The sequence below is a fragment of the Penicillium coprophilum genome (genome assembly GCF_028826855.1).
Source record: "Penicillium coprophilum strain IBT 35676 chromosome Unknown utg000002l_segment0_segment1, whole genome shotgun sequence".
NCBI lineage: Eukaryota > Fungi > Ascomycota > Eurotiomycetes > Eurotiales > Aspergillaceae > Penicillium > Penicillium coprophilum.
The window spans coordinates 2,510,036-2,531,738 of record NW_026622722.1 but is presented as its reverse complement, the minus strand read 5'-3'; the positions used below and the strand labels follow the sequence as shown (position 1 = coordinate 2,531,738).

The 21,703-nt window shown below is 49.0% G+C and overlaps 10 protein-coding genes across 10 annotated transcripts; 4 read left to right on the top strand and 6 right to left on the bottom strand.

The window, feature by feature from the left end:
• Positions 1 to 933: 933 nt before the first annotated feature.
• Positions 934 to 2,056, bottom strand: N7500_003016 (cytochrome b5 reductase family protein; the record flags this gene model as incomplete). Its single annotated transcript, XM_056674162.1, has 4 exons — positions 934 to 1,502; positions 1,557 to 1,634; positions 1,689 to 1,956; positions 2,012 to 2,056. 4 exons carry the CDS (start codon positions 2,054 to 2,056, stop codon positions 934 to 936), a joined length of 960 nt encoding a protein of 319 aa, XP_056534687.1.
• A 796-nt stretch (positions 2,057 to 2,852) lies between these two features.
• N7500_003015 (60S ribosomal eL20 domain-containing protein) lies at positions 2,853 to 4,091 on the bottom strand (the record flags this gene model as incomplete). Its single annotated transcript, XM_056674161.1, has 5 exons — positions 2,853 to 3,011; positions 3,073 to 3,249; positions 3,307 to 3,491; positions 3,902 to 4,001; positions 4,083 to 4,091. 5 exons carry the CDS (start codon positions 4,089 to 4,091, stop codon positions 2,853 to 2,855), a joined length of 630 nt encoding a protein of 209 aa, XP_056534686.1.
• Positions 4,092 to 4,258: 167 nt separating this feature from the next.
• Positions 4,259 to 5,881, top strand: csn12 (the record flags this gene model as incomplete). The annotated part of the gene is made up of 6 exons (XM_056674160.1): positions 4,259 to 4,827; positions 4,881 to 4,953; positions 5,007 to 5,159; positions 5,215 to 5,276; positions 5,324 to 5,744; positions 5,798 to 5,881. The coding sequence occupies 6 exons, from the start codon at positions 4,259 to 4,261 to the stop codon at positions 5,879 to 5,881; spliced, it is 1,362 nt and encodes a 453-aa protein (XP_056534685.1).
• Positions 5,882 to 6,405: 524 nt separating this feature from the next.
• On the bottom strand, positions 6,406 to 7,613 carry N7500_003013 (BTB/POZ domain-containing protein; the record flags this gene model as incomplete). The annotated part of the gene is made up of 4 exons (XM_056674159.1): positions 6,406 to 6,459; positions 6,522 to 6,758; positions 6,884 to 7,286; positions 7,390 to 7,613. 4 exons carry the CDS (start codon positions 7,611 to 7,613, stop codon positions 6,406 to 6,408), a joined length of 918 nt encoding a protein of 305 aa, XP_056534684.1.
• A 732-nt stretch (positions 7,614 to 8,345) lies between these two features.
• On the bottom strand, positions 8,346 to 9,912 carry N7500_003012 (ubiquitin-protein ligase RMD5; the record flags this gene model as incomplete). The annotated part of the gene is made up of 4 exons (XM_056674158.1): positions 8,346 to 8,564; positions 8,618 to 9,382; positions 9,439 to 9,566; positions 9,630 to 9,912. Coding segments are annotated over 4 exons (1,395 nt in total), but the record flags the coding sequence as incomplete, so codon positions are not given.
• Positions 9,913 to 12,515: 2,603 nt separating this feature from the next.
• N7500_003011 (Frag1/DRAM/Sfk1 family protein) lies at positions 12,516 to 13,466 on the top strand (the record flags this gene model as incomplete). Its single annotated transcript, XM_056674157.1, has 5 exons — positions 12,516 to 12,567; positions 12,624 to 12,705; positions 12,771 to 13,013; positions 13,073 to 13,278; positions 13,339 to 13,466. 5 exons carry the CDS (start codon positions 12,516 to 12,518, stop codon positions 13,464 to 13,466), a joined length of 711 nt encoding a protein of 236 aa, XP_056534682.1.
• Positions 13,467 to 14,500: 1,034 nt separating this feature from the next.
• Positions 14,501 to 15,831, bottom strand: N7500_003010 (uncharacterized protein; the record flags this gene model as incomplete). The annotated part of the gene is made up of 2 exons (XM_056674156.1): positions 14,501 to 14,863; positions 15,817 to 15,831. The coding sequence occupies 2 exons, from the start codon at positions 15,829 to 15,831 to the stop codon at positions 14,501 to 14,503; spliced, it is 378 nt and encodes a 125-aa protein (XP_056534681.1).
• Positions 15,832 to 16,129: 298 nt separating this feature from the next.
• Positions 16,130 to 18,655, top strand: N7500_003009 (putative Sin3 complex subunit (Stb2); the record flags this gene model as incomplete). The annotated part of the gene is made up of 1 exon (XM_056674155.1): positions 16,130 to 18,655. The coding sequence occupies one exon, from the start codon at positions 16,130 to 16,132 to the stop codon at positions 18,653 to 18,655; it is 2,526 nt and encodes an 841-aa protein (XP_056534680.1).
• A 256-nt stretch (positions 18,656 to 18,911) lies between these two features.
• Positions 18,912 to 19,330, bottom strand: N7500_003008 (Tim10/DDP family zinc finger protein; the record flags this gene model as incomplete). Its single annotated transcript, XM_056674154.1, has 2 exons — positions 18,912 to 19,095; positions 19,233 to 19,330. 2 exons carry the CDS (start codon positions 19,328 to 19,330, stop codon positions 18,912 to 18,914), a joined length of 282 nt encoding a protein of 93 aa, XP_056534679.1.
• Positions 19,331 to 19,534: 204 nt separating this feature from the next.
• Positions 19,535 to 21,563, top strand: N7500_003007 (uncharacterized protein; the record flags this gene model as incomplete). Its single annotated transcript, XM_056674153.1, has 5 exons — positions 19,535 to 19,587; positions 19,793 to 20,052; positions 20,130 to 20,267; positions 20,324 to 20,749; positions 20,800 to 21,563. The coding sequence occupies 5 exons, from the start codon at positions 19,535 to 19,537 to the stop codon at positions 21,561 to 21,563; spliced, it is 1,641 nt and encodes a 546-aa protein (XP_056534678.1).
• Positions 21,564 to 21,703: the final 140 nt, after the last annotated feature.

The window sequence follows — 21,703 nt, the reverse complement described above, 5'->3', positions numbered from 1 at the left end:
ATATCTACTATGCCCTTTGATAATAGTTGACAATCTTGTACGGAGTACTCTGTAGTGGATTCTAAATTAATAATGAATACGTAACTTAGGCTTAGGGCCCCCCGAGGGGTGTACCCAGCCCAAGCACCCGGTATACTTGCTAAACAATTACACACATAATTCAAATTGATCCCCCTTAGATAATTTTGCCATATATCTTTTTCTTATATGATACATCTATTCCTTGATAATCTTCCAGTTTTCCCTGTCTTCCCTCTGGGGGAGGGGGCTGGAACATGTTCCGGTGTGCTCCCCGCCAAAATCTCAACTTCAGGGTCGCCCAAGCCCTGGAAGAGGGGCGCAGCTGAGCACAAGGTGTCAAGCTTGTAGTACAAACGCCTGTTCTGACTTCCTAGTTCAATTCTTTTCGAAACTGCCTTTTGACCTTTTTTTTTCTCCATGACTTTGGTACTTCTATAGTTTGTACTTGTCGCTTGGCCAGTACTTTGTGTATATGTATGTAGGCTCTAGGACAATTCTGTTCATACATATAGGGTCTGTATACCTTCATTTCACTACTTAATACGTACGTAAATAGTGACCCAGGCTTTTTTTTTTTTTTTTTCCTCGCTGATTATGTCGTATTCTACAGAAGTATTCCCAATGGGTGCGCATATATATATCCACTGACCCCCCTTCTACTTGGATCACAGTCCCCCGGCGCTTTTGCTTATTTATACCTAATCAATTCAATTGCTCATGCTACCCGAGATAAAAACAGCTACCGATACATCTGGTTGCATATTCGGAGGCAAAGCGTATTTATTCCATCAATGACGTCCGGGGCCAGGCAGCGACGTGGCAACACGCTGAAAACAAAATGCACCAATATACATGGCTACCATGCCGCATATTGGACTAGCTAAATATTCTAGTTGCATATTTTACAGTAATCTAGAACTTGAACACCTGCTCCTTGCTGTAACCCAGATCCTTCAAGATACCAGTAAGCTCACCCTGGTCCTTGGGGCTGACCTTAGGGCCGGAGATAGCCTTGTACATGGGGGGAGGGCCACAGACGAAGAGCTTGATGTTCTCCTCCTTGGGCTCCGGTAGGACGGTCTTCAGCAGCTCCTTAGTGATGAAGCCCTTGCCACCAGTCCACTCCGCAGGGGGCTTGTCAAGGACGTAGAAGGCACGGAAGCGCTGAGGGTAGGTGTTCTCCAAGTCCTGCAGCTCTTTCTTCAAGAGAATATCACCCTCAGTGACGTTTCCGAAAACCAGTGTGACCTTGGTCTTGTCCTCGGGGTTCTTGAAGATCTCACGGGCGAGCTGATACATCGGGGTGATACCAGTACCACCGGCGATCAGACAGATGTGGTTGTGCTTGTTAGCCTCCCAGGGGTACTTGACAATAGGTCCCTTGAATGACAGACGCTGGTTGACATTCATGGAGTGGATGTGCTCAGACATGGGGCCGCCAGGGTAGGCCTTGACAACGAGCTCGAGGTAGCCGGGGATATCTGCTATGTGTCAGTAAATGGAGAAAAAAAAGTCGCAGTCCATGTTGATCTTACCCTCATCACTGGTGGGGGTGTAGGGGCGAAGGATGTTCTTCTCAGCACCCTCGGGCTTGAAACGGGTCAACAGAGCAGCTATATGATTGTTAGTGATTGGTTGGCAACCCTCCCGAGAGCCAGACTACTTACAGGCGACCGGGATACCAGAGACAGCCTCCTTATCGTCGTACTCGAAACGAAGACGCTTAGTGTTGGGGCTCAGGACCTCAATGTTAGCCAACTTGAGGTCCACCCAGTCCTGGCCGTTGAAGACCTTGGGGCGGTCCTTGGGCTCAGCAACTGCGCCGTTGCTGTAGCGGTAGAGGCCAGCAGCGAGACCGGCGAGGCCCACACCAACATAGATTGGGGTCAAGTTGGACTTCTTGGGAGCGGCCTCCGCAGAGTACTTGCGGAAGCTCTGATCGAATGGCTTTTAGTATTGTTCGGTATTGAAACGACCTATTTTGACTTACCTGCTTCAAGGGCTGCGCACAGCGGAAAGATTGACGAGCAAACATGATTGCAATGAATTGGGGGAATGGGGGAAGAGGGAAAGGGACTTTAGAAGGCCTCGGGGAAGAAATCGGATTACATATGCGAAAGCGGACAGCTCCCTCCCGACCTGATTTCAAATGACGCAATAAGAGGTTCCTGGATTGTGACTGGCATAGATCACTACTTTTGATAATGGCTTCTTGAGTAAAGATTGCAAACACATTCATTCTAAACAGCTCGTATTGACAAACCCAAACAAAAACTTCTAGTTAAGATGATAGTTGAAGATGGCCAGTTGATGCCTGATCTACAAGGCATCGAGGTCGGGTCTCGAGCGGCTAAAGAAAGTACGGTATCTGATATTTACTCCATACTGAAATTGGGATGATGGGATCGACCATTCTTTGATATGATCGTTCTGATAACCATGAATATATATGCATGTAGTTCGTTATGAATTGCATGACCAACAATAACCGATTTGCAAAGACTATCTTGTGTACATCCAGGCCAATGATCACCCTGTGAATGGTCGGACTTGTAAGAAACTGGAAGGAAAACAGGCCATGTTCCAAGTTCATATCCATAGGTTTCTACCAGATGGGCTTACTCTCTATGTATGTTCATGGTCCTACTAGAACTCTAATAATTCAAGAAACCCGATGATTTTTTCAAAATAACCTAGAGATGCCACCATCCGGGACTAGAGACATCCAACCATCTCGCCCTTGAGCGGGGCGGTGGTTTCCACGCGACCATCTTTCATGCATGCCAGTCATTCATCCACACACTCCAAACCAAACACCCAGAACGTCACATTTAAGCAAAGGTGGAGGGGCGGGAGTAGGCGAAGACCTTCTTTCCGACCTTGCCACCGGCGCGGTGGGGCAGAGGGAACTTGAGGTCCTTCTGGAGGAGCTGCTTGATGTAGGGGCGGCGGATGCTGTCGTTGTTCTCGATCTCAACAACCTTGAGGATCTGCGAGGGAAATATAATTAGAGTCTGTTCATTCTCCAAGGGTTCGCGTGGCGAAACATACGTGGATGGAACCGAAACGGGAACGGTGACGGGCAGCCATGTCCTGGTAGAGGGCCTCAACAGCGTCGGTGCGGCTCATCTCACGGAACTCCTTGTACATGTTGTGGGTACCGGAGCGCGAGTCGTAGCGGATCCAGATACCGAAGTTCTTGACCTTGAGGGGACGCTTCTCCTCGATCTAGACACGAAAAAATGAGTACCATTCTTTATTCTCGGGTATTCAATCCCAACATACCACGTTCAGGGAAACGATCTCGCCGTTAGCCTTCTTGAGCTTACGGAGCTGGGACATGAAGTACCAGAAACGCGACTTGGCCACAACAGTGTTGGGCGCAAAGATGCGCATGCGGTACAGCTTGGGCGTGGGGTTCGCCTCGTTGGGCAGGTGACGCCCGATGACCTGGTACTCAGTAAGACGCCCTGGGAATCCGTCAGCCATAGTTCGAATTGGTTATTCCAATTGCCCGGATGTTAAGTTCGAAAGAAGAGACGGTGCGCGATTCAAGTTGGCGAGAATTCGAGAAAACCAGGGGTCATTTATGAGGTATTGAAAAATTCGAGATTCAACCATGCGTAGCCCTGACAGCGTTGTGCGTTCCTTCATAAACAATTCCAGGTTGCGTCGATTTGCCATTGCTTCCTCCTCTTCTGTGATTGTCTGCATTCGATATCGTCGGGGCCATTGCGTCTTGAATTTCCTCCAACCATACGCGCGCACCGTTGTCTCGAAAAAATAGTCCTGGGGTATCGGGAAGGGAATAAAATCACTCACCCATCTGGAAGAGTTCAACGTTAGTATAAATCTCCGATAAAAATGTGGTCGGAGGTACTCACTGTGATTGTCGCTGTGGTGGATGAGTCGTTAGTGTGCCGTCGGTGGAAAATGAGAATTGTGAGGTTCCAATTGTGCTTAGGGTTGCCGCCCTTGCCCTAAGCGAGTGGAGGCTTTCCGTTATGCGCTAGGTCGCTTTGGTAATACAGCTGCGCCACTGTAATCCCGCCACATCCCACCAGCCACATTGCCTTGCCTTCCCCACATGTCTTCTCCGAAAGTATGGCGTTCCTCACTTGATTGTCTTTGTCTTTGTCGGGTCGGATCTCAACCTTTACCCCACCTCGAATGCTTCTTTTCAACTGATTACTTCTGAATTTAAGCAGCACGCTCCTCCGCCAGAGGACAGTTCACCATGTGTTCTCTCACGACAGCGTTTAAGGACGCATACCTTAATGGATCTGGCCCGGAATTAGCTGCAGTGCTCACCCCGGTCGCGCCATCTGAAGATCGCGATCGGCTGCGCGCCTTCTACAAGTTCTCCAACGCCGAATATATATCCAAGGATCTCAGCTATGCTCTCTTTCACGGGAAAAGCCTGAAGTTGCCAAAGGCCGAGCAGGCTGCTTGGGTCGACATCTTTATTGTTTACTGGGAAGCTATAGGCGAACTACTGCAGTGTGAAGATCGCCTTCCCGGTGCTAGCGTCGTTACGGTCTTCAATGCCTGGAAAAAGGTTGCCAATGTCCTCATTCGGGGATACTCGGGCTCTGCCAGCATTCCAGCCTGGACATTGCCATGCTTGTACACGGTTGGGAAGTACTTGCGTACTTTTGCGATCAATGCGGATCTTGAAGCAGCATCCCAAGGCTCTGCTGGGTTTGGGTTCCAGGATGACATTGCAGCTGATCTTGAGAAGAACGCGAACTTGGAGGAGGCTGCTCGAGTCATCAACCGCATGTTCACTTTGTGCCTGAGTGATCGGTAACGATATGATTAGATTCCTTTCGAGTTGTTCCATTGCTGACCAGACCCAGAGCACCCATTGAAGAATCCCGCAAGTGGGGTATCTATAACATGACCAACTTACTATTCAAGACATATTTCAAGGTACCAATTGTCGACCTCACTGTCGCTTGAAAACCGCTGATCTCTCTCTATAGATCAACTCCGTCGGCCTTACCAAGAACCTGCTCCGCGCCATCAAAGCATCGTCGGCCGATCTGCCTCCTCCTGAAGCCTTCCCCAAATCCCACATTGTTACGTTCGAATATTATGTTGGGGTCATCCACTTCTTGGAAGAGAATTATACGGAGGTATTATCAAGAGCTGTTTGTACACCATTATCGGGACTGATGATTTGAAATGTAGGCCGAAGAACACCTGACGTGGGCTTGGAAAATGTGCCATCGAGACGCAACCAAGAATCGAGAGTGAGAAGCCACCTAGCCACAGTTGATCTTCCACTAACCACTGTTAGATTGATTCTCACCTACCTTATTCCCTGTCACCTCGTCACCACACACACCCTTCCCAGCAAGGAGCTTCTCGCACCATTCCCACGACTGGAGAAGCTTTTCCGGTCTCTGTCGAACTGTATTCGAAAGGGCGATTTGGTTGGATTTGATCAGGCCATGTCTGCCGGCGAGGAAGAGTTTGTGAAGAGACGCATCTACCTACCGTTAGAACGTGGACGCGACATTGCCTTGCGAAACTTATTCCGAAAGGTTTTCCTCGCTGGTGGTTTTGACGAACCCAAAGAGGGTCAATCTCCGGTCCGACGTACTCGTGTCCATGTGAATGAGTTTGCAGCAGCTCTTCTTGTGGGTACTTCTACAAGTGGTCGCTCGCGCATCGATATCGACGAGGTGGAGTGCTTACTCTCCAACCTTATTTACAAGGTAGGCTGACAGATATGATTAATCTGTTGAGTGTTTACTAACATTTTGCTTAGGGACTCATGAAAGGATACATTGCGCGTGATCGAGGCATCATTGTCTTGAGCAAAGGAGGCGCTTTCCCGGGCACAGGTGTCTAAATACGCTTTTGGGTGGCAATGCACTGCGACATGTCTGAACTCCATTTCGTCTAATCCTCATCGATAAGGCTTGGTTGTCAGTAACTTTCAAGCCGTCAGGTATGCATCTGCCTATGACTTATACCCATACAGCTATATTATTCAGCACACCATAACACTCAGGCTGATCAGATAACACTGCTGCTGAGGACTTTGGGCCTGACGCGATACACAGTGCATATCAACGGCATGATACTTGGCCATCGCCCGGATTGAAGCGCCAGCCCCATCAATGTCATCAAGTCCACGCTTGCCCAATACATGAGACATCGAGTCGGGGTATTTGGACTATAGATCCTATCTTTACGAATTAACGCATAATTAGAACCTAGGAACCTTCAAACAATCTCTCCATTCATCAGATATCGAAACATAGTAGTACACGGGTATAGAACACAGCCAGCAGCGATATAGAATGGTAACCGCGCGAGAAATCAGAAGCCAACAACCAACCCACCACCTCAACCCAGAATCCCAACACATCCCTAACAATGAGTCGTAACGGCAGAACTATCAACTGACTGGCCAGTATAATCGTCCTATATCGTAAACCAAATTAGTACATCATCCTCCCCCCCAAAAAAAAAAGAAGTAAACTCACCATATGATTACACAAAGCAACAAAAAGATCAAAAAACAACTTGCCCCCACGCTCCATTTCTGCTTGCATAGTCCCACTACGCATAAAAGTGCTCCGCGACTTCACAATCAGCGCAAGGTAATGCGCCCGCAGCTTCGACTCCGTGTCTGGCGTGTTGGCATACGCGAATCGTGCACTCGCAAGTATCGTACTGCACTGGATCCCAGTGTGCAGGCCTTGCTTGCGCAAAGCGAGACGCTGTAGATGGGGAAGGTTGTATTTTTCTGCTGCACAGCTGGAAAGATACGTCAGTACACATACATTCATAACCGATTAAGAAGAATTCTGAAAAGAGCCTTGAAAAGACTCGGCAAGATACTTACTAAATAGCCGTATCCCGCAATATCACCCCCCTGCGCCCGATGATGAAACACGGTCGCCGTCGCTTGTCCCAATTCCCCACTAGCACCGACCCCAACGCCCGCATCCGCGTCCTCTAATTCCCATGTCTGGGTTTTGCGATTGTGTCGCAGACGCGGGTAGTAGTCGCCCTTGTAGAGGTATTCGAGGACGCAGGAGAGGACTTCGGGTTGCTCTTCTGGGAGGTCGATGCGCTTGCTTGGTGGTTGGAGAGGAAGTCTTGGCCGCGGCGCATCAGGGTTTGGTGTTTGCGCTGCGCAGTGACCAGCGAAGAAGGGGGATGCATGGAGGATGGCTTCGTGGGCGGCGAAGAGGCGTTTTTCTGGGCCCACGCGGAGCATTACAATTGGGCTTGTTGAGGGAATTCTGAGGACTGGGTTAGTGGTTTGATTTATGGATGCTGTAGACGATGTGGACGATATAGATGATGCAGATGGAGACTGAGATACATCTCGCGGACAGGACTTACGTTACATCTGGGGGTTTATCAAATTTTCGACGATGCTCGACTCGTCGAGTCTTACTGCCAATCGAACCAGAGCCAGAACCAGAACTATCTCGTTCTTTGTCTTTGGGAACTCTGTCTTTGGTTCTGTCGCGAGGAATTCTGCGCGACTGGAGCGTGAACGCCGAGGCCTTCGTCGCGCGATACCGGCCAGGAATTGGAGTCTCTTGGTTTCTTTTGGACAACATTGCTATTATTTATGGTCTGGGTAGCAGACGGGAGAATACAGAGACAGCCTTTGATGGATTTAGGGGGGCAGATGGGTCACTATTTATAAACGACAGAGAGAAAAGGATGCAAGATTCCGTTACGGAGACAGGTCACATACGTATATTATACTCCGTACCCTATGGAGATTACAGGACGGTTTGTATACGGGTGATCGGCTGGATAGCTCCAATTATCCTACGCAGAGGGGTAGAAGTCGGCGAACGACGCGTCACAAATGAGTTTCGACCGCGTAAAGGGGTTTTTCGAGTCGCCAAATGGGCGCGTGGTCACGGGTCTGGATGTGGCCAATCAGTGGTCGTCATTGAGACGAAAGAAATTGCGATTTCCTGTTTGGGAACCAGTTGTGGGTTGCAGTGGATTATTGCTTTGAATGGGAGGCAAAATTCTGATGGTTTGAAATTGATACGTCCATTGGCAGCAGTCTTGGAATGATGAGGTTGGTTTACAACTTGGTTCGAATATCAGGTTTGAGTTACATTGCAGTGCTCCGTACTCCGTACAGGATTTGAATGGACCTGTGTTGCAATATCGCAACAGATGAACCCCTGAACGCCGACGCTAAACGCCCTTGACAAGACCCGGTGTTCCCGAAGTTACCCGTATGACCGATTGTCTGGTAAAAAAAGATACGCAAAGACATGACGACAAAGAAAGAAAAGAAAGGAGATCAAAGAAAGGGAAGACCTACATTATAGGATTACTTTCTTGGCTTCCTTGGGGTGGCTTTCGCTGGGACAATACGGGCATTTGAAACGGTTACCTTTACCCAGGCGTTTCAACGATTCGTTCGCAATAACGTGTCCACATGGCATCATCATAGGAGGGTTCTCATCGGTCGCCTGTTCCTTGGACACCGGACAGACAAAGATAGAATGGAAGAGATATTGAGGAGGGAGCGGTATTTCGACCTAATTGTACAGATCTTAGCATTGATTCGCAGGAGGGTTAGTGATCTCCTTACCGGAAGCTCGTTGTCGGATGTCCACTCCGTGCGCTTCGATTTCATAATGGTCTGTAGCTTCAATAATGTCGGGAGAGCGATGGCGCCAGCCGTAGCAGCAATATAAAGTGGCGATTCTGCGGAAAGACCCAACAAGGAACAGAACTCGCGAGTGAAGAAGTGAGCTACGTCATCCCAAGCCGAAGTGTTGTTGAAAAGAGCTGCATATGGCGATCCACCGAGGTTGGGCGAGTACGCCATTGCGCCGACTAGCTGCTGAACTTCTCGCAAATATCGGGGCACAAAGACATGGAACTCCTGTCGCGCATACTCGAGCGCAGCTAGCCATCCGCTTCCGGTTCCCTGGCTGTTCGCTCCGCCATGGTATAACCATACATACTGTAGTCGGCAGAGCTCAAATTCGAGGTTACTGCCTCTGGCTTCCAGCGCCTCGCGGTTTTCCCTTGACCACTCGATTGCAGGTAATAAGTTCCTGTTCTCTTGTAGTTGTTGTAGGATATAGTACATTGAGGCGAACTGTTTCCGGATCTCGGTCGAAGGGACTTCGTCATTATCGAGCAGGGCGGCTGATGTATTGGTCGGTTCACGCCTATTTGGGGAGACTGGGCTTATTGTCTTTTGCTCGGCAATTTCGGAGAGGAAGGTGGCGGCCACGCCGAATTGACCTTCGCGAAGGAGATGCATGGCGATGGCGCGGTTGATGAGGTTCTCTTGTGCGGAGAGCCCATCGTCGTCAGTACTAGGCAGTGGTCGGTCTTTAAAAAGCTGTTCCAGGGGTTAGATTAGTGGCAACTCCATATATGATCAGTATTCTGGAATACCTTATCGAGAGATTTAGTGTACTTGTTGAGGCCACTGTGAGTCTCTTTCAGGCTGTCATTGATAGAGTCAAAGGAAGATTTGACCGAGTTCTGAAGAGTGGCTAGAGTGATAGAGGCTCTGGATGGATCTATTGGGCAGCGGTTTTGTCAGTTGAGGAATCTAGCGGGGGAAATGTTTATTGGCCACTGACCAGCAGCTATGGCATCACGAGCAGACTGCAGTGAATCAATTGCAGACTGAACATTCTTGATACCCTGAGAGCCCTCGGTTCTTTTGAGGAGCCGGCTGTGTTCTTTCTGCACTACTTCCATTGTGGATGGGTTTGCGTTGACAAGCTCGGAGGTGACTGGAGAGGTTACCGAGTCTCGCCATGTGGAGAACTTCAGATAAGAGCTCTTTATCTCGCGACTTCCAAGTGGAATAGAATATACGATATATTGATGTAGTCCCAGGGTCCTGATATTCCAAAACGATGCTAGAATAGAGATAATAGCTAGAGGAAACCATTCGACAGAGAGACATGCTGTTCCAGGTGACCACCCACGTGATTGAACCCCTCTATCCGGAATATGTGATCATGCTATATGGAGCACGACTCCAAGGTTGTAGATGAGCGTGTAGTTTCATTTGAGTGAGAATGCAAGGCACATGTATATAATAGCCAGGCATGTATTGAAATTGGTCATGTTCATGTCCATGTCCATGTTCATGTTCAATGATACATTTAGAACAGTGCCCTCACCCCAAATTCTCCCTATGATTCTACCCAGGAAATGTCTTCAATGAAGTCTCCAGTCCATATATTATATCCCCAAAGCTGTTTCGCTCCTACGACCTTTCTGTGTTCTATTACTCCGTCCACGTTTTCGAAATTCCGGTGACGCAGACCGAAGTTCCCTTACGGAACCTGGTTGGTGTTCACACCGCCTTCAAGTCCATACAGGACCCGGTTATTCACGGCTATCCCCGGCAATTTTCAACCAATCAGATTTCCCTATTCTCGGCTATTCCTCAGATCACGTGGTTCCGGTCTCGTCGCCTACCGGCGTTTGCTTTCTGCCTGCAGCCAGGAAAAGGGTATAAATACCTGGTGGCCCCCGGCACCCTTCCTCTTCTTTTTTTCCTCTCCATCCTAGTGCACGGGTTTTACACGTATCAGTGAGGAGACATCCGAGATCGTGTTTTTGCTAGTTGAAAACTACCAAATTGACTACTCCAAGTGAGCCTCCGCGCCCGCTTGGGAATTTTTGAAACAATACTGCCTCGACTCCTTGACGCTTCAGTCCTCGAGTTCGATTGATACTTGGATGGGAGACTTCGTCACCCTCGAGCATCTAGAAGTCTTTTCACTACTTGTTACCCATGTGGTGGCTTTTAGAGAAGAGAGGAATCGTATTATCAGCAGAACTTGACCATGGTAAACAATTTTTGTATCTGAAGCCGAACACGTCGCCCGTAGTCATCGATGTGTCGCGTCTTCATGTTTTTGTCGAAGGCCGTTGCTTAGCAACGCACAACGACGGTTTTTTGCCCCTTGTCGACGTCAACCCCTGTTTTCCCCTGGTACCAGGTTCGATGGCGATCAGTCCTTCTCTTCCACCTTTGCTGAAATATGATCACTGTGTTCTTTAGTTGCTAATTCTCCGGGTCCATGTCACTACATCGAGATGCCTTACTTTCTATCCACTGAAGTCTCAGCACTGCCCCACTGATGTATTTTCGGAGAATGTCTCAGGTTTACAACATCCCCTGACTTGGGCACCCTTGTACCGAAATTTGCGCGACATAAGTGAACAAACAGTTGAATCGTCAACTTCACATGAATCACTAACTCCACACGAGTGCATTTTCGGTCGCTAAAAATTACTTCCGACGGAGCATGGATGCTATCAATAATTCTCCTTCATTTCGATGGTGCCCCAGCTCAGGGGCGAATCTGTCATGGAATCACATTATTGACGTATTATAGAACATCTCTCAGTTACCTATCAGTCTAGGTATACTGACGCATTGCATTCCCTATCGATCAACGGACCACATCCCTCTTCTTCTCCGATAGCAATTGCCATGCTGTTGAACCAGGTCAAACGGTCGAAACAGCATGCCAGCCAGATACCTCGTTGTGGGCCTGGAAATTCGGTTTTATCTCCCAATCCGTCTGCGTTCTCTTATATGTCCGAATGACATGCCTAATCTCGGGTTCACGGATACTCCAAGCTTATCCACCTCCCCTAAAAAATCGGTGTCTGAAAACATGCTGCAGATACGGTCGCCGGGAGCGGCGGCTACGCTAGCCTGCCACGCCTGGATTATTTGAGACCAGCGGGATTCTCATGGGACGTGTCTCTCAAACTACGATTTCTCCAAGGGGTTGCCAAGGAATACATATCGGGCTTTGGTGCAATTTTGACACGCTACTGACACAGGATTTGCACAATGAGATTTCAACCTTTGTTGATGCAGGAAGCGATCACTTCTAACTCCACATCTGGGGTATATTTCTCCCTCCCATGTGCATGACACAATGCTTTTCTTCTCCAACGTCGATGAGAATATCCCCAGCCCCACCCCCATCGATGGTACTGTAGGATAACCACTTGAATAACTGTCTCATGAAGATCGGTGGATCAACAGGCAATCAGATTTTTCAACCACCTCTAGACATTAGTCAAAGCACCGCCCAGTTCATTATCTCCCACGTTTCAAGGCTGTGACATTCAAATATATCATCTTTGTGCTAATTTTGTAAACCGACTTTGGTCTTTCATAGACGAAACGTGTGTTGCTTTACACGAAACAATCATCAAGGGGCTACCAATTCCTTTATAGACCCACATACCATAACTGACCCATAGCTGACCTTCGTCATATGGGCAACAGAGTAGGGATCGACAGGCACAATCTCTCGTTGCCTTATTCCCAACGTAAGGATCACTTTCTCTCTTTGTCAACTGCTCGAGTAAAGAGATGTGGCTGGTATCCAACTTCACCAGCCCGTGCTCTTTGATACCATCGCTATAACAAGACTATGACTGCTGCTCCAAGACACACTCCTTAGCTATACGCACACGCCATAATGTCGCTCCCTTCCTGGCTCTTTCCGACCGTAGCCGCGTCCACCTGGCTAGGTGAGCTCTCCAATCATCCACAATCACCCTGGCCAATGATCTAACACTGGATTTAGCAATGCTACTGGCTATGTTGGGCCATTGGACTATGATCGGTGAACCAAGATATGGCTTGATGAAGCCTGGCCAGAATATCCCGTGAGATTGAGCCTCCCGTCAGCCCGATCGTCGTGCCAAGATTCAACTAACAGCTTTTTGAACAGATTCATTTCAGATATTGGAGCCCAGGAACTAAAGCCGTTATTCATGATTGGCTGCATCACCACCGTCCTACTTTTAAATCTCTCTTTCTATCAACATGTCCAAAACAAGGGATATATCAACAAAACGTGCACACACGGTTCATTCCTTTTTACAGTCGTTGGGAGTATCGGCTTAATTATGCTCTCCGTCCTCGACAACATCGGCCACCATTTTGTGCACGATGTCTGCGTGACAATCTTTATGTACGTCCCTTGTCGAGATCGATATACCTTTATACGTCACAATGTACTGACGGCTGCAGTGTGGGATTCCTACTCAGCGCGGCCTTGATGTGCTTGGATTATATATACCTAGGCATCGCACACGCCCTACGAGAGCCTATGCTCATGACAAGCTTTGTTATCAAAGCATCGTTCATTGTCGTTGAGCTTGGGCTCATCATTGTCTTCAGGATCACTGAGCATACCCACTACCAGCAGAACAATATGGCAGCCACTCTTGAATGGGGTAAGTAAATATATGGTTCCACCGTTAAACTCCTTTACATTGCGCTAATTCTACTCACAGTCATCGCCTTTGTTTTCACCGGGTACATCCTCTCTTTGATAGTCGATCTCATGCCGTCTGCTCAAAGAAATCTCCACAATCCAAAAGGATATCAACAACTCGAAATGAGCATGAGCATGCTGCCCTAGCCCATGGCTTACTTGGTTCTTTTTCATAATACGCTTGGCTGGTACTTATAGCGTTGGTTCGATTCGCGACCTTTTTAAATGTACATATATATTTCTGTGCTCGTGAAACGAATACCAAGACTTTCCTTCTGGCAATTCCTCCTTGAAATTATGCCTGACTTGCCAAATTTAGCAAGATCCGCCAATGATCTTTCACCTTCAAAGCCTTCTGTCGGATTGTATCTAGACTACTTGATATAATCTATTGGAGCCTCATTTACTTATCGGTAATAGTTTCTACAACCGAACCCCGATAAAGATACAACGGCAAATATTCTTTCGTAAAACCAAACCATCATTAGTATATGGAAGTTCAGCAATAATAGCAGGGCTGGAGTTGTTGGGAAACATACGTGGGCATCGACGTATATCCTTGACGCCAAGTGAGCGGCTGACGACCGACCACCAATCGATGCTCGATGGCCCCAAGATAATCTACAGATGTTAATGTTGAGTTATGAAGCTTGGCTGTGTTTATTGGCATCGAGACTGAAGAGTTGCAAGTTTAGTACTGAAGCCTGACTTGGCAGCACTCAGATATACTGGTGGTGTAAAACATATAGTTGAATGTAAACATATATAGTTGATGGGGTGCGGGTAAAAATTCATTGTCGCAGGAGTCCCTTTTGCTCATAGAGTGTATATTGTAACAACGGACTCGATCAACTAATCCAGAGTGGCGAATCGATCCGAGCCACGGCCACTTCTTCATCGATGCTCATAGCAAGTGGCGGGAGTAGCTCGCCCCAATTATAGGATTCGGTGCTCCACATCGGCGGCCATAAGTGATGCCATCATCCACGTCCAAGACTGGGTTCTGTTCATAGCGTCTTACTGTACAACTAGCTTGGATTCTGGTTGGTGGCGCTACTTATTCTTTATAAAGGGCAGTCTGAGGTCTCTCTGTCATAATTTTTTCCCCTACAATATTCTCGCAATCTGATTGTTCATCAACCCGTCGCTTCCTAACTTACTCATACTATCATCAATAACAGTCATGGGTCCCTTGAGCCACCACGACGAGCACGGTAAGCACGAACACGAGAATCACGACCATCACAACCACCACAACCAGCAGCACGATCATCAACACGATCATCAACATGGACACGAGAATCACGACCACAAAGACCACCACGACCACCAGCACCATCACCAGCAAGAAAATCAGCATGAGCACCAACCCAACCATCACCACAGCCACTAGTAAGGCCCTGGCAATCCCGGCTTTGGAGGGCCTCGCGGTGTAATCCAAGGACCACAGCAAGATCAGGGTGGGCCTGGAAGCTTCGGCGGTCCTGGGGAACACTATGGTGTACATGGCAGATCCGGCGGTCCCCAGGAAGGGGTAGGTATAGCTCGGATATTCATATGAGTTTCTTGCTCACTTCTCTACAGCACGGAAGACAATGAATAGTTCATTGCAGAGTGACTGGAGGTAGGTAAATTATAGCTCTTAGGGCAGATATTTCGAATCCGCAGGCTCACAATATGGCATAGTTTTATTTAGAAATGTGAAGCATGTCTGCCATGTCGTTGGCCGAGCAACCTGGTGATGGCCTGGAAAATCAACTCTTTTCTTCCTTGTATTACAGCTGTCGACGCCGTTGAGGACCTCGGGAGCTAGCATGCGTACTACTCGGACTACATTGTTGGCTCGGGCGACTATCGGATTTCCCTGCATGAGACTGACAGATGTAAAGGAATGCCGATATAGTGTATACTAGAAAAGACGTAGTGCAAGGTCTCTCATATGAAACTATAGTATTGGCGGGAAGAGTATATGACAATTTGGATATGAGGCACAAGTATAATCAGGGTCTTTTAAAGTGATGGCGGTTAGAAGGATTCCGGTATACAAGGTATATTGCGTTATATGGTGGTGTCTATTACAGAGGGCCAAGCGCATAGTCCCTGTCGTCCTACGCCTGATAGAGCCGTGTCTGTGATACGAACAATGCCAACGCCAATCTTAAATAACTAGACCAACGTAAACAGAGAGCCTGGATTGCAAACCAGAGCACTTAAGACTTCACACCATGGTTTAGCCTATAAAAATCACTTAGGGAGAGATCATAGCATCCATCACCATCTACAACTCATAGAACTTGTTGCAGTTGCGACTGGCTCAAAGGGGAGGATGTGGTGGCTGAGGAAATGTCATTCGATGATATGATACAGTGAGAGTAGCCCTTAGACAATGAGCAAGCGCTGGGATAGGAGCCCCTATATGAGAGGGAAGGTTTTGGCCGCAACAGTGCATTTACAAATATTCATGCCTGATGCTCCTAGCCGAAACACCTACAGTCACATGATCGTCCGCCATAAGGTACGGGATGACGTCGCCACTTCTGCACAGTTCGGGGGGTTTATGTGGTTTGCAAGGTGTTGGCCCATACCACGTTTGCCTTACTCCTTTTACTTTAGGCTAAGACTATGCCTCAAACCCTGTTGCCTGGACATGCAACAATTGTGCCGACCTGACCAAGAGTGCAGGAGGATCGAAGGAAGGCCCTTCCTTCGCATCTTGACCTTAGGAGCGGTGACCTGCTTTAGGGTTGAATGATCAGCGCTAAATTCAAATTTGTCCCCTTGGCAAATAAGCCTGGAGGAGACCAGCCATTATGCAGCAAAACACCCCGAGTGTCCCACCGGTCGATCGCACCGACTCCATACCGTCGGAGGCCGCCTCCCACGCAACCGGGGCCGAACGCCCCCCGTCGCGGGGCCACCAGCGACTTGTGTTCACCGATGCGGTTGCCCTCCGATACCTCGAAGAAGATCCTTCGACCGATGTCCTCCAGCGACGTGTAACACTGCAAGGGTATGAAATTTATGTCGTTGAGCAATGGGCCTGCTCTCGCGTACACCCGACATTCATTATCTCGACCTATACCGGTGACCCTTCGCACACAGTGATTGTGGGAGTACTGAGTGTTCCGAACAATGAGGCTACCTGGTCGCCTCGCTTGCGGATGTACTTTGATGCCATGAAGCAATGTCACGCTAGAAGGAAGGAAACACCACTAGGGACGGTCATGGTCACGGATCTGGCCTCATTTCCTTCTGCCCTGAGTCTGATCCCAATACCCAATGGCGATATCAAAAGACACCGGGAGGACTTTATTGTCAATGAAGACTTAAAAAGACTTGGGTGTGCAGGCCGCGCGGGCTTGAGGCTTCAACCACCCTCAGCGGCGACTGAAGCCAAGTTTCATCAGCTGTATCGAACGAGCGAGAGTATTCCTTTATACCATGCGGTAATGGAATTGGTCAGGCAGTGCCAGATTGCATTGATGGTGTTTGACAAGCTAGCCCCAGAATATGTGGACGGGCTACTTTGTGATGTGACCGAGGCAGCTGTCAGTGATTGGTGGACAGATATTGGGACAGACCTGTACAACATTGAACCGGGCGATCATGGCCTAGGGCCCACCAGCGTGGCTGCGTTGCTGGGCACGTTGCTTGGAGCTCGAAATCGACTGCACGCCTATGGTGCTCCCGTGGGGAAAGACGCTTTCGACGTTCCCAATCTAAAAAGAGGAATCAGTGGATTCCAAAAATCTCAAAAGATAAAGCGGTCGCGCAGATTGGACCGACTCACATTGGACCGGTTACACCGCGTCACGGCCAAGGCTGCCAATGCAGAAGGCTGGACAGAAGCAGTGAAATCAACCATGGCAGAGCTCAGTGGACAGGGCGGTGAAATGGTTATGGGGATGGTTCGTGGGCGCGACAAAGGTGGAATTGCCGATATTGAAACCCTGGATCTTGATACCTTCGTACAGTGCTGCAATGGCGAGAGAGCAAAGTGGCTGTGGCTGGGTAAACCGCGCAAGAGTGGTATTGAAGACGGGTTCTCTCGCGGGACTGGATCGGATATGATGTTTACAACCGATGAACAAGGCGGTTATGTCTGGACTAGTCGCAAGAAGCATTCGACAGATGACCTGAATGCTGAGCGAGTGAGTTTGGGGCTGGATCGCTCTTGGAAGATGCCAGAGCCGACCTCCGAAGAAAAAGATCATCGAAGGAAGGGCGTTAGCGGACGAGTATCAGACGCGCGAGCAGGGTTAGGACGCTTCAAAGATGCAGTAGGACTGCAGGGCCTTCGCCATCACCATCATCCTTCACGAGACAGCTCCGAGGTGACACATGACCTCGCATACCATCCGTCTATTGATAGTGACAATGAGGCACCGTCAGCGAAGACGCGGACTGACTCTGGGCTCCGTACAGGAAGAAGTGTAACAAACGATATCGAAGGGCTCAATGAAGAGGAAGAGAAACCAGAAGTGTTGCAGCCTCCTGACCCTGCATTAAATCCTCCTGAAATTCATATTGAAACTGTACCAGAAGATGAGCAAGAAACACAAGCTCAAGACGGGTTTATTGCACAGCAGCCTCCAATCATCGAGGAAGACTCAGATATGGAACGCGTCTTTTCTCGGTCGACGGCAGCATCAACGGATCGTGAACGTGACCGCGAAGGCTCGATCAGTGGGATAGCTGTCATGGCCCTGCGGCGGCCACAAAGCTTCGAAGAATTCCGAAGCCCTGAAAGTGAGATTGAACGGCGAGACAGCTTCTGCGCACGCCACCTCTCGTTCAGCTTAGTTGAAGAGGTGATATTCAAATGGGAGCCAATAGGCGGGGAACCAACGTTCAAAGAGACCGATAACCTGGAGGAGGCCATCGTTCAAGAGGACATGCTTGCCTCGGAGGGACGCATCTTCAGCTCGCGCATTCAGGAGTTGAGCCAGCATACTGTGCCTTGGGTTGAGCGACAAGTGGACTCTGTGGAAGGTCTCAACCAGCTGCTATATGACCAACACGATGAACTTAACTCAGTCTACTTGGAACGTTTCGCCGACTACCAGCGATTGCGCGAACGATCCAGTGACATCCTCATAGATGAAAGTCACCACCTCGCCGATGGCGTGAAACGCGTCGAGTTGCTGGGCGCCAAATTAGACTACGAATTACACGTCCTCGAGTCCAAAGTCGACGACATGGAAGCTGGTCTGGGCGACTTTGACCGTCACATTGAAAATGTCGAGACGAGAATCAAAGCCCTGGTCAAAGGCGAGGAACAACACGACACTTCCTGGACCGCATGGATAGCGCGATCCATGGGCTTTTCGACCTAATGACGATACTTGTATGATATTTTCTTTTTTTCATTCTCTGTTTTTCCTTTATCCACCATATTGTACATAGTCAGAGATAGACCGGCGATCGTGCCTCCCAAACCGGGATGGTATAAACGTGAACCATCATTTAAAACAGGCCAAATTTCAGTAGGCCGAACCAGTCAAATAGCCTTACACAGAAACAAAGACCACCGAACTCTCCAGCTTCAAGGCTACCAGAGCTCCTTCCCAAGAAATTTCGTTGTCAACACGTTTAGAAGCCCATGCCACCACCCTGCTTGTTGGCATTGGCCTCGCCCTGCATCTTCTCGCTAACCTTGATGTTGACATCAAAGAACTTGGAAACACAGCGGTCGAGGCAGACGGACTCGCCCTTGTTGAGGTCACCCTCGCGGTAATCGGCGGGAATACACTTCTTGGTGCAGGACTCGGTCAAGCTATCGCGATGGGAAAAGTTAGAATGTGGTTCGCGATATAGAATTTTCTAGGATGGCTTTGCAATGGGAGTTTCTGCAGTCTTCCGGTTTCTGAATCAAGATACTGCGCTTGGGTATTCTGTAGAGCTTCATCTTACCGGTTGAACATGTCTGAGATCATCTCGACTTCGGTCTCCGCGGCAGCAATCTTCTCTGCCGAGGACATCTTGGGGGCACCGCCAAAGAGGAAAGACATGATGTATAGTGAATAGATTTGAAATGTAGATGGGTGATGGGTAGATATGTGGAGTAAAGCACCAGAGTGTCCAACGTATTCGGAGCACGGGAGGTCGGAGAAGCTTGGGCCACCTGCGTGGAAAAACTCGGTTCTTCCGTTTCTTTTTTCTTTCTCTTCTTCTCTTCTCTTCCCTCAATGATGTGAAAGTATAGCCAATTTGCTATGCTTTCCATTCGCCCTAGATGGGCTTTATCTGGCTTTGGCCTGCACAACAGGTAAGATTTGCATTTACTGTTTACTGCTATACTGTTCCCATATCTCCCATTCCCCCTTATATGATGATTTATCCCCGCATTAGAACCGCTACAGTGATGTCCTTTTGGGCACTGAACGTACTGGATTTTATCTGACAAAGCTCAATGCTTAATTTTGGATCAATTGTGTCTACTTTCTCGACCATTGCTAACCCAAAATCTTCAGTGCAGGACTGCGACTCGCTAGACAATCTCGTCAGATTCCCTTTACATCCCGACTAACCACACAGCCGATTCGGTACAATAGCTCTACAGCGTCACCGGGGAAGGCCTTGCAGGAGCGCATAAAGCAGGTCAAAAATGCTTGCGCAGAGCCATACCCTCGCCTAGCGGTGGATACCCGCACAGTGAGCTGCGCCGAATTCCGCTCTCGCTATGCCGAGCTCGCCGACAATGATTCAGTAGAAGACACAGTCGTCGTATCTGGTAGGTTCAGCTCTCTGGCCTTTGCAATGCCCATGTACTTAGAATAGTAGGAAGGATCCGTACCTATAGACTCGCAGGAAGCAAATTGATCTTCTTCGATATCGTTCAAGATGGCCATAAAGTCCAGGTGATGTGCAACAAGCGTCGCCTGGAAAGTGTCTCTCCCGAGGACTTCAAGAACTTCTATCGTCTTCTGCGACGCGGTGATGCTTTCTGTATGTCTCGTCTCTACCCGGCTTGACTCGAGTGTCACCGCTAAATAATATTCCAGCTGTAACCGGTAGACCGCATCGCACTGGACGAGGCGAGCTCACTATCGATGTGAGCGAGTTGCCCCAGCTGCTCTCGCCGTGTCTTCATGATATCCCCGTTCACGATACCGAGCATGAGACCTCTCCGTACCCTCGCCATGTCCAGTTCCTGGCCGACCCCGCGACAGCCGATATCATTCGAGCTCGCGCGGCTCTTGTACAATATCTACGCCAGTTCTTTGTTGACCGTTCCTTTATGGAGGTGAGCACCCCGATTATCGGGTCTGTGGCAGGCGGCGCAATCGCTCGTCCGTTCAATACCTCCGCCACTGAGTTCCCAGACCGCCAGCTGTCGCTGAGAATCGCGCCGGAGCTTTGGCTCAAGCGGTTGGTGGTTGGTGGATTCGACAAGGTCTTCGAAATTGGACCTTCGTTCCGCAATGAAGGTATGCTGGTACAGATAAGACCTATGTCTAGCAAAGCTGATGAGATATAGGACTGGACAAGACCCACAACGCAGAATTCACCACCTGTGAATTCTACCAGGCATACGCCAACCTCGAGAACCTAATGACTATGACCGAAGAGCTTCTCTCCGGCATGGCAGCCCACATCCAGGCCTTGAACACAACAGGCACTCTCAATCCTACCACAGCGAACTTCACAGCACCATTCCGCCGCATCGACTTCCTTATAGGCATCGAAGAGGCTACCGGCCACAAACTACCCGATCTCGAATCTCCCGACGCCCTTGATCAAGTCCACGCTATTTTCACCAAACTCTCCCTCCCCCTCCCATCAAACCCAACCCTCCCCCGTCTCCTCGACGAGCTGTGCAGCATCTACGTCGAATCACAATGCATCGACCCAACCTTCATCATCAACCCACCCGAATGCCTCTCCCCACTCTCTAAATCCTTCATCCACCCAACGACTAAGCAGCGCGTCGCCGCGCGCGGTGAACTCTTCATCGAAGGCAAGGAAGTGGTGAATACATACGAGGAGGAGAACTCGCCGTTCGAGCAGCGCCGTAAATTTGAAGACCAGTTGCGGTTCGGCAAGGCTGCTGGTGAACCCGGCGAGGTAGACGAGAGCTACCTCGAAGCCCTAGAATGGGGTTTACCTTCTACGGGTGGATGGGGCTGTGGCGTTGACCGTCTCTGTATGCTGTTCACTGGGGCCAAGCGCATTAGTGATGTATTGCCATTTGGCAATTTAAGGGCTGTGACTAGACGGCATGGACAGTCGAGTCACGAGTGAGGACTTTGTAATATTAGGTTGTACGATATACTAAGAATGAGAATCTAGAATTCTCGACTCCTATTGGATATGTTCTTTATATCCCTGCATCAAGTAACATCGTGTCAACTTTAGTGCAAATAGGCGAAGCCCTTTTATAT